A 14089-nucleotide genomic window follows, 5' to 3' on the forward strand; every position below is an offset into this window, starting at 1 on the left:
AAGCATATGGTCGGTCATTTCTATAAATGCAGAGTAGCATCCAAAAAGTTTCAATACAATTTATGAAGAGGACCCTTTAACAAACGGGAATTGAAGGAATTAACGTTGCTACAGAAAAATCCACACAACACAAACCACAGCTAAAATAATATTTAAAATATCTGAAAATATTTCCCTTTCTCCTAGAATCAGGCATGAGATAAGGTTGTTCTCATAGTACTACTTAACAGAGTAATTGGAAATCTGAGGCACAATAATTAGGCAAACAAAATAAATAAAAGGATTTCAAATAGCTAAAGAAGCCAAACTACAACTGTTTGCAGATGACATAATAGTATAGACAAAAATCTTTTAAGACAACAGCAATAAACTCCTAGAATCAGTAAATGTATATTTTGAAGTAGCAGGCTATAAAATCAAGGCACAAAGATGTGTTTCATTTGTAAACAATAATGTAGAAGAGAAAAAATTTAAAAATTAATCAAAATTATGATGTATCAGGAAAGAAAAGTACCTAAAGAAACTAGGAATTAACTTATTTCCTAATCAATTTCTAATCAATATAAACATTTAAATCAACCAAAGAATCAAATGGTCCCCTTAATGAAAACTATTCAAAACTAAAAGAACATACAACGAAATTGAAATATAAATCTTGTTCAAGAATCAGAAGAGTCAATATTATTAAAATGAAAATCCTATCCAAAATAATGTACAGATTCAACACAATAGTCAATAAAGTCTTATGACATTCTTCAACGAGTTCTAAATACAGTTCTAAATACAGTATTAAAGTATGGTAATCAAAACTGCATAGCAGTTGGCTACAGAAAACTCACAGATGGATTGAATATCACAGAGGCTCAAAAGATAAAACCTCAGATGTGCTGAGAGTTCTTCACGAACAATGGGAATAGGTGCATAATGTGGAGTAAGGAAAGTCTCAAAAAATAATGCCAAAAAATCTAGTTAGCCTCAGGCACAACAATGAAGCCAGAGATCTATCTCACAACCCACACAATGGTAAATTCAAAGGTGAAAGACTTCAAAATCAGAACCCTACATATAAAATGCATTGAGGAAAACACTAAGCACTCTTCACAATATTGACAGCCAAAATGAGTAAACCACATTTTCAAAGAAATGAAAAGCATAACAAGGGGCTGGAGTGATAGCACAGAAGGTAGGGTGTTTGCCTTCCACGCGGTGACTCGGGTTCCATTCCCAGCATCCCATATGGTCCCCTGAGCACCACCAGGGGTAATTCCTGAGTGCAGAGCCAGAAGTGACCCCTGTGCATAGCTGAGAGTGACCCAAAAAGCAAAAATTAAGTAATTAATTAATTAAATTTAAAAAACAAAATAAAAGCATAACAAATGGAACTACACTAAATTAAAATGTTTCTGCACTGGAAAGAAATGCTGGATAAAGTCAAGGTATATTACTTGATGGAATAAATATTCATACAACATACATACAATAAAGGGTTGATATCTAATATATAAATATGTGTACTCACAAAACAACAAAATATAAATCATATCTAAAATGAAAGACTGTCGAAGAATACAAACAGATCACAAATAAGTATACAAAAAGTGTTCATTATTCCTGATGATCAGCAAAATACAAATCAAAAGCCTCTATTAACATTCGAGAAACAAGGAGTGCTTGTGGGGATGCGGTGGAAAAGAATTCTCATTCATAAATGGTAGGACTATTTTCTGGTTCATCTTTATAATACTTTTTCTTTGGAGGAGACACATGTGGCAATGCTCCTGACTCTGCACTAAAGGATCAGTCTGATACCAGGGATTGAACCTGGGTCTACCACATGTGAGGCAAGTGTCTTAGCCACTGTACGACTGCTCTGGCCCTGTATGAAACTTTTTAAGGGAGTTAGAAATACAAAACAGGGGCCAGACTGATAGTACAGCGGGTAAGGTGTTTGCCTTGCACACAGACGACCTGGGTTTAATCCCGGGCATCCCATATGGTTCCCCAAGCATTGCCAGCATTAATTCCTGAGTGCAGAGCCAGAAGTAACCCCCCAAACATCGCTGGTTGTGACCCAAACAGCAAAAACAAACATAAACACAAAAACAAAACAAAACAAGGGCTGGGGCAATAGTAGCGGGTAGGGCATTTGCCTTGCATGAGACAGACCCAGGTTCGATCCCCAGCATCCCATATGGTCCCCTGAGCATCACCAGGAATAATTCTGAATGCAGATCCAAGAGTAACCCTTGCACATCACCAAATGTGACCCAAAGAGAAAAAAAGAATACAAAACAACATCTACATGAGCATCAACCTCAGAGCACTAAAATACTGATTCACATGGACATATGTACACCTGTTTGCTATATTATTATTAAAAGTACTTAATATCTGAAAACAACCTGAGTACCCAACAACAGATGAGTAGATAAAGGAATTTTGGTTTATATACACAATAAAATTCTACTCAACTATGAGACAAGTTGAAATCTAACTGCTGAAAGTTGAATGGAACTGGATGGTTTAGTGTTAAGTCAGAAGGAAACGATAATATCAATGACCGCACTCATTTGTGAAATATAAAGAAATCATTCAAAGAATTAGACAATCCTCAGTAGAAACAAATCCCTGCATATGGTCAGTAGAACTATTAATATGGTCAGTAGAACTATAAAGGAAGGGTGAAAAGTAACTTTGCTCAGTGGTGGAGTTATGGTGATACTCTGGTGGTGATTATGATAGTGGTGGTCTAATAACTCAGCAAGTATAAGGGGGCAATAGGAAGACCATTTTCAGTCACGATGCCTCAATAAAATAACTAATGCTTTTAAAAAGGAATTTACCAGGTATCCGTTGTTAAGGGCTTTTGTATTAAATACTATATTTTTTTTATTGGGTGGGCAAGCAAAGTGATGATCAGGACATTTTTTCTGCACCTAGGGATCACTCCTGGTAGTACTTGGGAGTGAACACAGGTCAGTTACATGCAAGGCAAGCCCTTCAATCATTGTGCGATCCCCATCCCCAATAACAAAACACACCTTTATGATTATTTATTTATTTTTATAGTGATAGGGGTCAGAGTCAGAACCTCACACATGTAAGACATGTGGGAATTCACATGGAACTCCACCAGTGAGTTGCATTTCCAGATGTTTAAAACACTAAGGAGGTATATGAAGTCCTGTGTTCATTGTAGCTCTACTTTTAGTAACCCATACATGGGTATAGTCTAATTATGCATAAATGCATAGATTAAAAAAGGTATGGTATAAATAATAATGAAATTTGACTCAGCTTTATAAAATAAAATTTTGCACTGAGATAACAAAGTTGTAAAAAAGCTAAAGTACATTGTAAACTATGCTAAATAAAATTATAAGATGCTGCTCGTATATGGAAGACAAAAGAAATAAATAAAATTCTCAGATTATGAAAGTTATATCATTTTTACAAGAAGAAAAAAAGAAATCAAGAAAAATCAATTGCTAAAAAAATCAATTAGGGCTGGAGAGATCAATACAGCAGGTAGGACGCTTGCCTTGCATGCAGCTGACCCTGGTTAAATTCCCGGCATTCCCAAATACTGCCAGGGGAGTACAGGGCCAGGAGTAACCCCTGAGAATTGCCATGTGTCCCTGCCCAAAACAAAAAAAATCATTAAAAAATAGTCAATTATATTATTAGGAGTGGTGAATAAACTTTGTGGTGACCATAACATGGCATACAAAATTCTGTATCACTGTCATCCTGTTTTTTGTCCATTTACTTGAGAGAGCACCAGGAATGTCTCTATTCCTCCCAGTCCTGAGATTTTAGCAGCCTCTCCTTACTTGTCTTTCCCAACTATTGGAGTCTCTTTCAGGGTCAGGGAAATGAGATCTATCGTTACTGTTTTTGGTATATAGAATAAGCCACGGGTAGCTTGTCAGGCTCTGCCCAGGAAAGACCATACTTAGAAACAACCAAGGATTTAAAAAAGTGCCCTGGATGAGGGGCTGCAGTGACAATACGTGGGCAGGACACTTGCCTCGCTTGTAGCTGAGACGGGTTCATTCCCCGACATCCCATACGGCTCCCCCAAGCACACCAGGAGTGATCCTGGAGCACCACCAGGTATGACCCAAACAAAAACAAAAACACCACAGATGTGATGAAGCAGAGGAAAAACCATAGGAAAAAGGATCAGTGCAGTTTAACAAGGCAACAGAAGTGACTCAAAACTGAGGGGCAGGAAAGAGAGAGTACAGCAGGGAGAACGTCTGCCTTGCATGTGGCCAACCAGGTTTGATATCTGGCACTCCATATAGTTCCCCAAGCCCACCAGGAGTCCAAGAAGTTAGCCCTTAACACAGCTGGGTCTGCCCCCCCCCAAAAAAAAAACTGAGAAGAAAAGAGATTTCTTGGAGGAAACACCCAGAGTACCAATGAGCCATGTAAGCTCACACCACATTTACTGGGAATGACACTGCCCTTAAGAACAGGGAGATTTGGGGCTGTGACCTGATGTATTCTAAGACTCTAAGCACCTTGAGGGGCTGGAGAGTTAGTACAGCGAGTAGGGAACTTGCCTTGCGTGCAGCCAACCTGGGTTCAATCCCCAGCACCCCATGTAGTCTCCTGAGCCCCGCCAGGAGTGATACCAAGTGCAGAGCCAAGAGTCAGCCGAGGGAACTACCAAGTGTGGTCCAAAACCAGAGCAAAGCAAAACTGAAAAACCATATTTCTGGAAAGATGCTCAAAGACCTGCAGCCCCGGGCCCCATCTCCAGCACTGAGGGTCCCTGCAGAGATGTAGAAGCAGGTCTTGAGCACGGACTGCTGGTGTGGCCAACATGAACAAACATGAAAGAACAGAGGCTGTGCTCGGCAGTGATTGCTGGCACTGCTCTGGGGACCATATGCAGTGCTGGGGATCAGACTGGGGTCGGTCACATGCAAAACAGGTCCTTAACCCTGTGCTTTCTCTCCAGCCCTTTATGGTGTTGAGCTGTGCAAAGGTCCATGATGTATCTCTATCCTGTGATGTCACGCCCAGCCTGTCGTCTGTCCTGGAGAATGTCCCATTTGCTGAGAGGGATGAAGAGCCTGGTAGAGCCTCTTCCATACTACCCGTCTAGTCCTGGCTGAGAGCTCTTATCTCTCTGTCGGTTCCCTCTGGGCGATTCGTTCTGGGCTGGAGCAGGCTGTCTGTCACTCCATATATATAGTGCTCCTCTGCCTCCTCTTCTTTGGGTGCCTGTATCTCAATAGGGTTCAGTATTCAATTTCTCTTGATCAGTATGTAATGGGCTGGAGCAATAGCACAGCGGGTAGGGCATTTGCCTTGCACCCAGTCGACCCGGGTTCGATTCCTCTGCCCCTCTAGGAAAGCCTGGCAAGCTACCTGTGGCATATTCGATATGCCAAAAACAGTAACAAATCTCACAATGAGGATGTTACTGGTGCCCACTCAAGCAAATCGATGAGCAAAGGGATGACAGTGACAGTGACAGTATGTAATACCCATCTCTCCTACTGCCTCTTTCAGTCGAATGCTCCCGTCTGAAAAAAGCATGGCCATGCCCCATTTCTCCCTGACCCTTTTCTTTTTGTCATTTTTTTTGCTTGTTTTTTTTTGTTTGTTTTTGGGGATGCTATACCTGGTGATGCTTAGGTATCACTCCCAGGGGTCGTGCAAGGCAAGAGAGTACCCTCTGTACTCTGTACTTCCCCTCCAGGCCCCTACCAGTCTGTGGCTTAGAGCAGCGGCAGGTCGGATAGTGTTTCCTTATCCAGCCGGCCATTCTGTGCTTTTTGTTAAGGGGGTTTATTCTATTGACATTAATCTCTGGCACTTAGAAGCATTAGGGAAAGGAGTTTCTTCCTGTTTTTCTTTGTCTTTTCTTTTTGGGTTACACTGGGAGTACTCAGGGGTTGTTCCTGACCCTGAACTCAGAAATTACTCCTGGTGGTGCTTGGGAACTATCTGGGATGCCAGAGATTGAACCCAGGTTGGCCGCAAGGCAGATGCCCTGCCCGCTGTTTTACCATTCTGGCCATACAAAATTATTCAGTTATAACTGTGTCCACCTGAAACATATACATCATTTAAAATTATTTGAAAAAGAAAACACATTTTTAAGCATGTGCTCTGAAGGTAAACACTGATTTGTTAGCATATAATAATTCTTGTAGGGCTAATTTATGACATATGCATTCCACTTCTCCATTACTTAAAAGTAGGAAGATTGGGGTTGGCAAGATATCCCAGTGGGTAGGGCGTTTGCCTTGCACACGGCCGACCAGTTTCGATTCCCAACATCCCATATGATACCCTGAGCACCACCAGGGTTAATTCCTGAGTGCAGAGACAGGAGTAACCCCTGTGCATCGCCGGGTGTGACACCCTCTAAAAAACCAAATAAATAAATAAATAAATAAAAGTAGGAAAATTTTGCTGATGATTTCACTAACATATGATGTCAGGAAAAACAAACAAAACACTTTCAAAAGATAAAAATGATTAAGGAAATATAAAATATAACTCCAAAGTAGTTATCTTCATTAGTAACTATGTAAGTGCTACTGATACTTGATATATTTTTTAATGTTTTTAAATTTTGGACTTGTGTTTGCTTTTGTGAAAGGACTAACATTATGACTTCATTTTTGTTGTTGGTGTTGTTGTTTTCACTGTAAGACTTCTGGCTAGTCTACATGTCACTAAATTATCTGTAAGTCATAATGACAGACTGAATCACTAGAAATCAGATAGTTTCAACAGGCCTGGTTCAGTAGAATATCAGAATGCAATATATCTGTGACAGTTTTCATAAAAGGGACATGAAACACAAGGTATATAAGGTTAGCGATATTGCACCTCAAAAGAGGAGAAAGTTTGGTATGTTACCTCCTGATTAGCAGCAGCTAGTTCTTCTTCCAGTGCAGAGACTCTTTCTAAAGAAACCCTCAGTCGCTCCCTTACCTAGAAGAAAAATCAAAATATGTACAGTAATGTTCATCCCACGCATGTAAAATGTGTTGAAACCACCTTTAACATTATTGGGGACTGATTTGTCAATTTATTAAAACATTTCTAGGCCTACATGCTCCTCAATACTATAAACACAGATGCCTCAAACACTATCAGGGTATTTCCTCTTGTAGATACTTCCATTGTTTCAGAAATACAATATCCAGTGGGATAAGAATAGGAATCCAGGTGTTCTGAATCTGCTTCATAGTGTTATACAGAGACTATGTTAGAAAACATCTCATGATTTTATCTAAAGCAGAGAGTCACATACTGAACCTGAGATACAGATACACACACGAAAAAACTTTTCTCCTTTAAAATACGTGACATTTTAGGACCAAAGTGATAGTACAATGAATAAGGTGTTTGCCTTGAATGTGGTCCACCTGGGTTCAATTCCCAGCATCGCCTAGGATCCCCTAAGTATCACCAGGAGTAAAGTTTGAGTTCAGAGCCAGGAGTAATACCTGAGCACCGCTGGGTGTGTACCCCCCAAAAATAAATAAATAAAATAAGTGAATTTTCATAAAAACATTTTGCCTGACTTCAAAAATGATTTCTCTATAAACAAAGAATCATTAAAATCTGAATATTAACATGTATCAATTATGTTTCCATTATTACTCAGATGGGAGCAATAGCACAGCAGGTAGGGCATTTGCCTTGCATTCAGCCGACCCAGGTTCAATTCCTCAGTTCCTCTCCGAGAGACAGACAAGCTACCAAGAGTATCTTGCCCACACGGCAGAGCCTGGCAGGCTACCCATGGAGTATTTGATATGCCAAAAACAGTAACAACAAGTCCCACAATGGAGACGTTACTGGTGCCCGCTTGAGCAAATTGATGAGCAATGGGACAACAGTGCCACAGTGCCATTACTCAGACATTATTTAATTTAATGTGTTTTAATGAGCATTTAACTAGCTTCAAAATATATCAAAATCAAGGCAATATATTTTGCAAAGCCAAAAACTGTGTATAATACTTAATTTGAAGAAAATTATGATTTATAAAGGCTGAAGATGTACTGTATGTACAGTGGGTTGGGCTTGCTTTACATGAGGGAAACCTGGGTTTTAATCCTTGAAATCCCAGATGGTCCCCAAGCCCACCAGTAGTGACCCCTTAGTTCAGAACCAGGAGTAAGTCTGAATGCCATTAAAAATGAAATAGAAATACCAGACTATTGTAATCTTAGACACCTGAAAATATCTTTAGGTATCACATGCCTAGATTTTCATATACAACAATTTCAATTAACCAAAAGTTAGAAAGTTAGGGAAAGGAATTTTGTTGAATAAGAACAAAAGGCAGAACTAAAATACTTTTATTTTTCCTCGAAAAATTAAAATTTACACATTCTAGTACAGATACATCTAACAGTTAACTGTCTTTTTCTTTTGGGGGGTTACTGTGGTGAACATGGCACAATGTTGGTATATAGAGATTATTCCATGCTTTGTGCTCAGGGATCAATTATGAAGGTGCTCCAAAAAGGTATGAACCGGGGTTGGCAGCATGCAAGGCAAGAACCTAAATCTCAGTCAGCACCACCTCAAACAAATATGAGTTTTTATTATTTATGAATAAACAGTTTAATGGTGCAGCATTTGTGCACTTCTTTAAATATAGTTTTATTTTCTTAGCGTCATTAATTCCTTGATAGCATATTTTAATTAAATGATGTTTTTAGTCACATTTAACTGACAATGCAGGCTTAGTAAGATGTACATTAAAACAGACCATTTTAAAGTGGAAATTAAAACTATTTTCCAATTGACCAACCAAGATAATTAGAATCCCAAATCTTATTAGAAATTTGAAGAATCTCCAACATATATATATTCAGGAAATCAGGTACACTTAGCTTCTGAAATATATCAGAAAAAGAAAAGAAAACTTATCTTAAGAGTTGATTTATTATTATCTTTAGTTATGTCCCAATTATCTGATTATTGGAATAAATAAACTGACATTTGATAGCAAAGACAATTATTACATTCTAACATGATACGCCAATGTGTTAGTCAAATTGGTACCTTATGTCAGCAAGATATTTAAATAAACTGTTAGACAAATACCGACTTGTTTATTAAAAAAATGTATGAAACTTCTGCTTACTCATAACTGAAAATAATTTGTCATATTTTTGTTCTGTTTTGTTTTGTTTTGGATCCATACCTGGCTATGTTGAGGGCTTGCCCCTAGATTTGTGTTCAGGGGTCACGCGTTGTGCCACAAAGGGACCATAGTGGGTGCCAGTGATCAACCTACAGTCAGGAACCTGCAAGGCAAGCACTTTGCCTCGAATGTTAGATTCTAATATTTTCTAATGAATGGCTAAGATACATGCAAAAGAAACAAACGTCTTGAAAATACAAAAATGAGGATTGCTGATATATGGACATTGGTATCTATGGATATTGTAGAAAATATGTTTAATATTCAACATGAATGGCTGTAAAGTTTTGTGCTCATTTTTAAATTTCTGAGTAGAGAGAAATACTGTTTCATAAAAGGTCTAGAACTTGAAAACAGCCATGTAAAACTATGTAAATACAAGTCAATGATGCCCAATACTGATAATATCCCACTTATAGTCTTTTGACGAAGCTAAGTTACCATACTAAAAGTATACATTTCCATATTGAGATATTTCTAAACAGATTCATTCAGGACATATAATGAATGACCAAGCCAGCATATATTATAGGTTAAAATCTCTTTCTGGCTTTCTTTCCTAAATTGAAAATTAAGGAAACTCTTCCAGATTTTGAGTTTGTGTTTACTGAAAGTTAGTGATTTATATTTCCATTATATTGAGCTTTCAAGTAGTAAAACTTGTCAAACTTATTAAACAATATGAAAATGCAAATTCTCCCTAAAAAATTTTGGAATGATATTATGACTTTACATGTCACCAACATCATAACAGCAAAACATCTTCACAAAAAATCCTAAACATATTTTGAACTGAATCTGCAAATGCAAAAATAAAAAATATAATGTTAATATAAAAACATAATCGCAAAATGTTTAATTCCCAAATATATGAGAATAGATTCATTTCTTTGTCCTGAATTCCTTGGCAAGACTCAGATGAATGAAACATGTTTGCTTCACCTGCAGTAATCTCTACTAAACTAGATAAGAGAAACTGGAGAATCCAAAAATGTAAGACTCATATAGTACATAAATCCTAATGTTTTTCTTATCTACAGAATTGCAAGTCCACTAATAGGAAAAAAAGGATCACTGATGAGCTTTCCCCACGCCCTCTGATTAGAACATAGCACCACCAGAAAGCCAAAATTATTATTTTTAATAGAATTTGAGAATAAGAGATCACTGATAATCTATTAAAATTGGTTTAATTTTGGGGCCTGGAGTGATAGTACAGCGGGTATGGTGTTTGCGTTGTGTGTGGTCGACCTGGGTTTGATTCCCAGCATCCCATATGGTACCTTGAGCACTGCCGGGGTAATTCCTGAGTGCATGAGCCAGGAGTCACCCCTGTGCACCACCGGGTGTGATCCAAAAGCAAGCAAAAAAATATATATATACATATATACACACATATATACTTATATGTATATATATATGTTTTTGGTTATGGTTCTCATGCAAATCTATATATTACTACCTTTGAAAATAGTTAGAGATACATAAATATTAAAATAACGTGTGTATATATGTACATATATACACATATAACATTTCTTCTAGGAAATAAAAACAAGCCACCATAAAAATGGTAAATATATTTGGTATGAAATTTGCTATTAATCTTGTCTAATTGAGCAAATTGTATCACCAGTATTTAAAAATTAGGACATCATTAATAAAATCTACCAGTCACTGTAATTTTCCACAATTATGCTGGTCTTCCATATTTGATTAAGTTCTTCAAGTGTTTTAAAACCTTTGGTGAAGTTGCCATTTTCCTGTCTTCACAATATGGCTAACTCTGTTTTCTAGCAATCTTCTATTTAAGATACTGTTCATAACACATATCAGAATTTTGTAATTACTTCTTTATATCTGTCTCTCATTCTTCCCTATCCCCAGTAACAGCTGTGAGCTATTCAAACTAGGAAGAGTGTCTACAAAAGCACATTGGTGCACATGAGTCCTTCAACAACTAAGTTATGAACCAATGGTGAGTTTTGTCAGTTGATGATGGTAAGCAGGAGTTAAGAGATATGTGTGCATGTCACATCTATCCTTCTTTACAAATATTAGGTGGTTTTTTTTTATTATTTCCCTCATGGGAAACAGAAGAAAAATGTTAATAAATGTAACCTGCCTAGATCTGCCCAACCCCAGCATCCAAGCACTTAACAGTTTCTTTTTTGGTTATTCATCATAACTTCACTGATAATTATCAATTACTGCTGAAACCACCAATGCCGACAACATCTCTGGATATAATAAATCCCATGATAGCTCATAAGATAGTGTATGAGAAACATCACTTAGTTAAGGTAAGCTCATTGAACTTATAAATAATACATTATTTTTAGTTTATTTGTTCTATAAAAATATTTTTCACACTCAATGAGGTTTGTTTTTCTTTTAATATTGCTTAGGGTCTTCCATTCATTATTCTGGGGAATTATCCCTCACTTTAGTGATGTGGGACTCCTAAATGGGAATACCACAGCATGCTTTCTTATTAACCTTCATTCAAGCCTTGTGAAATTTTTCAGATTTTCTATGAACAGGCTAGACTTCTCTTATAACTCTTAGCAATTTTATATAATTAGTTGTATTGGTTAGAGCAGTTACATCTCAACCTTTTCCTGAGCATTGTCCCTTTATTCTCTGTTTCCTTCCTGTGGTTCCCCATCCTACTGGTTGATGCTCTAGTCTTATTCTAAGGTCACCTATTTATGCAATTTTCATCTGGAATATTGCCTGGATCCAAAGTAGGCCTTAGAATCTCCTGTTAAGAAATTGTGGATTAGAGCATTCTTCATTTTTCAGCCTTATTTATTTTGTCCATACTAGGCAGTGCTCAGGGAGTGAAGTAATGCTGTGGTTTGAACGGGTTCTACTGTATGCAAAGCATGAACTCTCGTCCTTTGAGCTGTCACTCTGATTCTTAATTCTCTAGTTTATAAAACAATTCTCACATATATCTGATACCCCAATCAAATATTATCCCTCTAAAAAGACATCATTGCTTTTTATGCTGTTTTCTTAAGCAGATTTAGTTTTCAATTTTTATGTAACTCCATTTTATCTTGTAAACATCTCCCTTTAGCATTGTCTGTCATTAATACTGCCAAAAGTTGCCGGCACTGTGATTTCCTCAATCTAACATGAGACAAACATCTGCCAAGAAGATTGGAATGAGCTCTATTCGCCTATAAATATAAGGTCTCACAAATTCTTTAATATCAGTTGGAGTGTGGCTCCCAAGCAAAGCTCACTGGGCCCAGTGATCACTCCCAGAGACACTTGGCCAATTGAACTGAAAAGTTCAGGGTTAGCACATCTGCTGATGTGGCACTGCTTGGACCCAGTGATGTTGGGGTGCACTGCAGCCATGCTCAGCATTGCTTGTGTGCCTCCAGGGCTATCCCCTAGAGTGAGCATGCAGTGCCAGAGATCGGACAGACCACAGCCTCTGAGCTCTCTTTTCAACGTGAAGAATTAACCATTCTTAACAATGCACTTTATAAGAAAGACACTATCACATAAAACTAGATATACTAAACTATCATTTTATATTTTATATTATTTGGTAATATTAACCAAGATTCTTATATAATATCTCTTCTTTCTTCAAAATTACTCAGAAACAAGTTGCCTCTCAAGGACGAAATGAAAGCTAAGGAACAATTTGTATATGATAATCTGCAAAAAACTATATTTAGCATTACATACACATCTACATAAAGCCCTGCTCTATGAATATCTGAAATATGAGTGATAAATTATGTGTATATTAATATTAAGTAGAGCTAAATTAGATATAAGTTTAAGCTACCTACAACTGAATATTAGCCCTAGTTTGAATTTCAGTGACCAGAATTTATTATATACATTATACAGAAGTATTCAATTCCCATACTGCAAAATCCTAAAACTTCATTAATTTTAAAATAGTAGTTCTTAAAAATTTCACAAAATTAAAATCATGTCACAAACTTTGCCAACTTAAAAAACCATTACCCTCATATTAGATTCTTTATTTTGTAGAGTTTATTTAAATTACAGTTAATTTATTTTTAAAAGATCCAAACTAGGGTTTATTCTAGTAATAAAATATTATGTGCAAAATCTCTTAAAATTTATCTTCAACACTAAATCACTAGACATAGAAGGCTTAGGAAACTAAATTGCATTTTATGGTATAGTTAATTGTCTATTAGTAAGCTCTTCTGTTGGCAACTGGAAACATACATTTCAGGGGTGGAACTGAAGCAGAAGTGAGGATTGTGTGTTAAAGGAGAGAAATGGAGAATTAAAAAATAATAAGTATTACAGGGAGATTAATGAGAATATTCCATAATAATAACTTGGACTCCAACCAGTATGTACAATAAGAAACCATATATTCACTGGTATTGGGGGGGGGAGAGAGAGAGAGAGTGAGAGAGAGAGAGAGAGAGGAAGAGAGAGAGATCAGGTAGCACTAAGAATGATATATTTTATTTCAGATATGATCCTCTGTACTGACTCATTTCAGAATGAGATGGGTCATGGATGAAGACAGGAGCTTGATAATGATGACAAAAGCACAACTGCACTAAAGTTGTTTATCTATATATTACCTTCTTTGAAGGTTTATTGAGATGTAACTGACTTTAAAATAAAAGAATTATTTATACTGTACCTTTTCATCCAAGGCCTTGTGGTGCTCAAACAAAGATTTCAGTGCCTTGAGAACCTCTACTTCACTGGACACTCCTGAGGGGGACTGGGCTTGTCGTTTCACCACCGTCATTCTTAGTGACCTTTCATGTCGTGACACAAGGCACTCCAAATGCTCCAGTAACAGCTATTGGGTTTAACAAAAAATACGATTATTTTATGTATACCAAATCGTTAATAAGCATCAAT

At 37.1% G+C, this 14089-nt stretch overlaps 1 protein-coding gene across 21 annotated transcripts in view; it reads right to left on the reverse strand.

Annotated features, from left to right (window-relative positions):
* The window catches only part of PPFIA2 (PTPRF interacting protein alpha 2), a 469663-nt gene that overhangs the window by 160544 nt on the left and 295030 nt on the right, over positions 1-14089 (reverse strand). For 19 of the 21 annotated variants that reach the window (XM_055118486.1, XM_055118484.1, XM_055118483.1 and 16 more), the window contains 2 exons: positions 13863-14027; positions 6892-6966 (listed from right to left, as the gene is read on the reverse strand). In XM_055118486.1, coding sequence (XP_054974461.1) covers positions 6892-6966; positions 13863-14027 — 240 coding nt within the window. The remainder of the gene's footprint in view (positions 1-6891; positions 6967-13862; positions 14028-14089) is intronic. The other 2 variants (XM_055118491.1, XM_004602707.2) reach the window with 1 other exon arrangement.

Source organism: Sorex araneus, chromosome 10 (genome assembly GCF_027595985.1).
Source record: "Sorex araneus isolate mSorAra2 chromosome 10, mSorAra2.pri, whole genome shotgun sequence".
In the NCBI taxonomy this organism is placed as follows: Eukaryota; Metazoa; Chordata; class Mammalia; order Eulipotyphla; family Soricidae; genus Sorex; species Sorex araneus.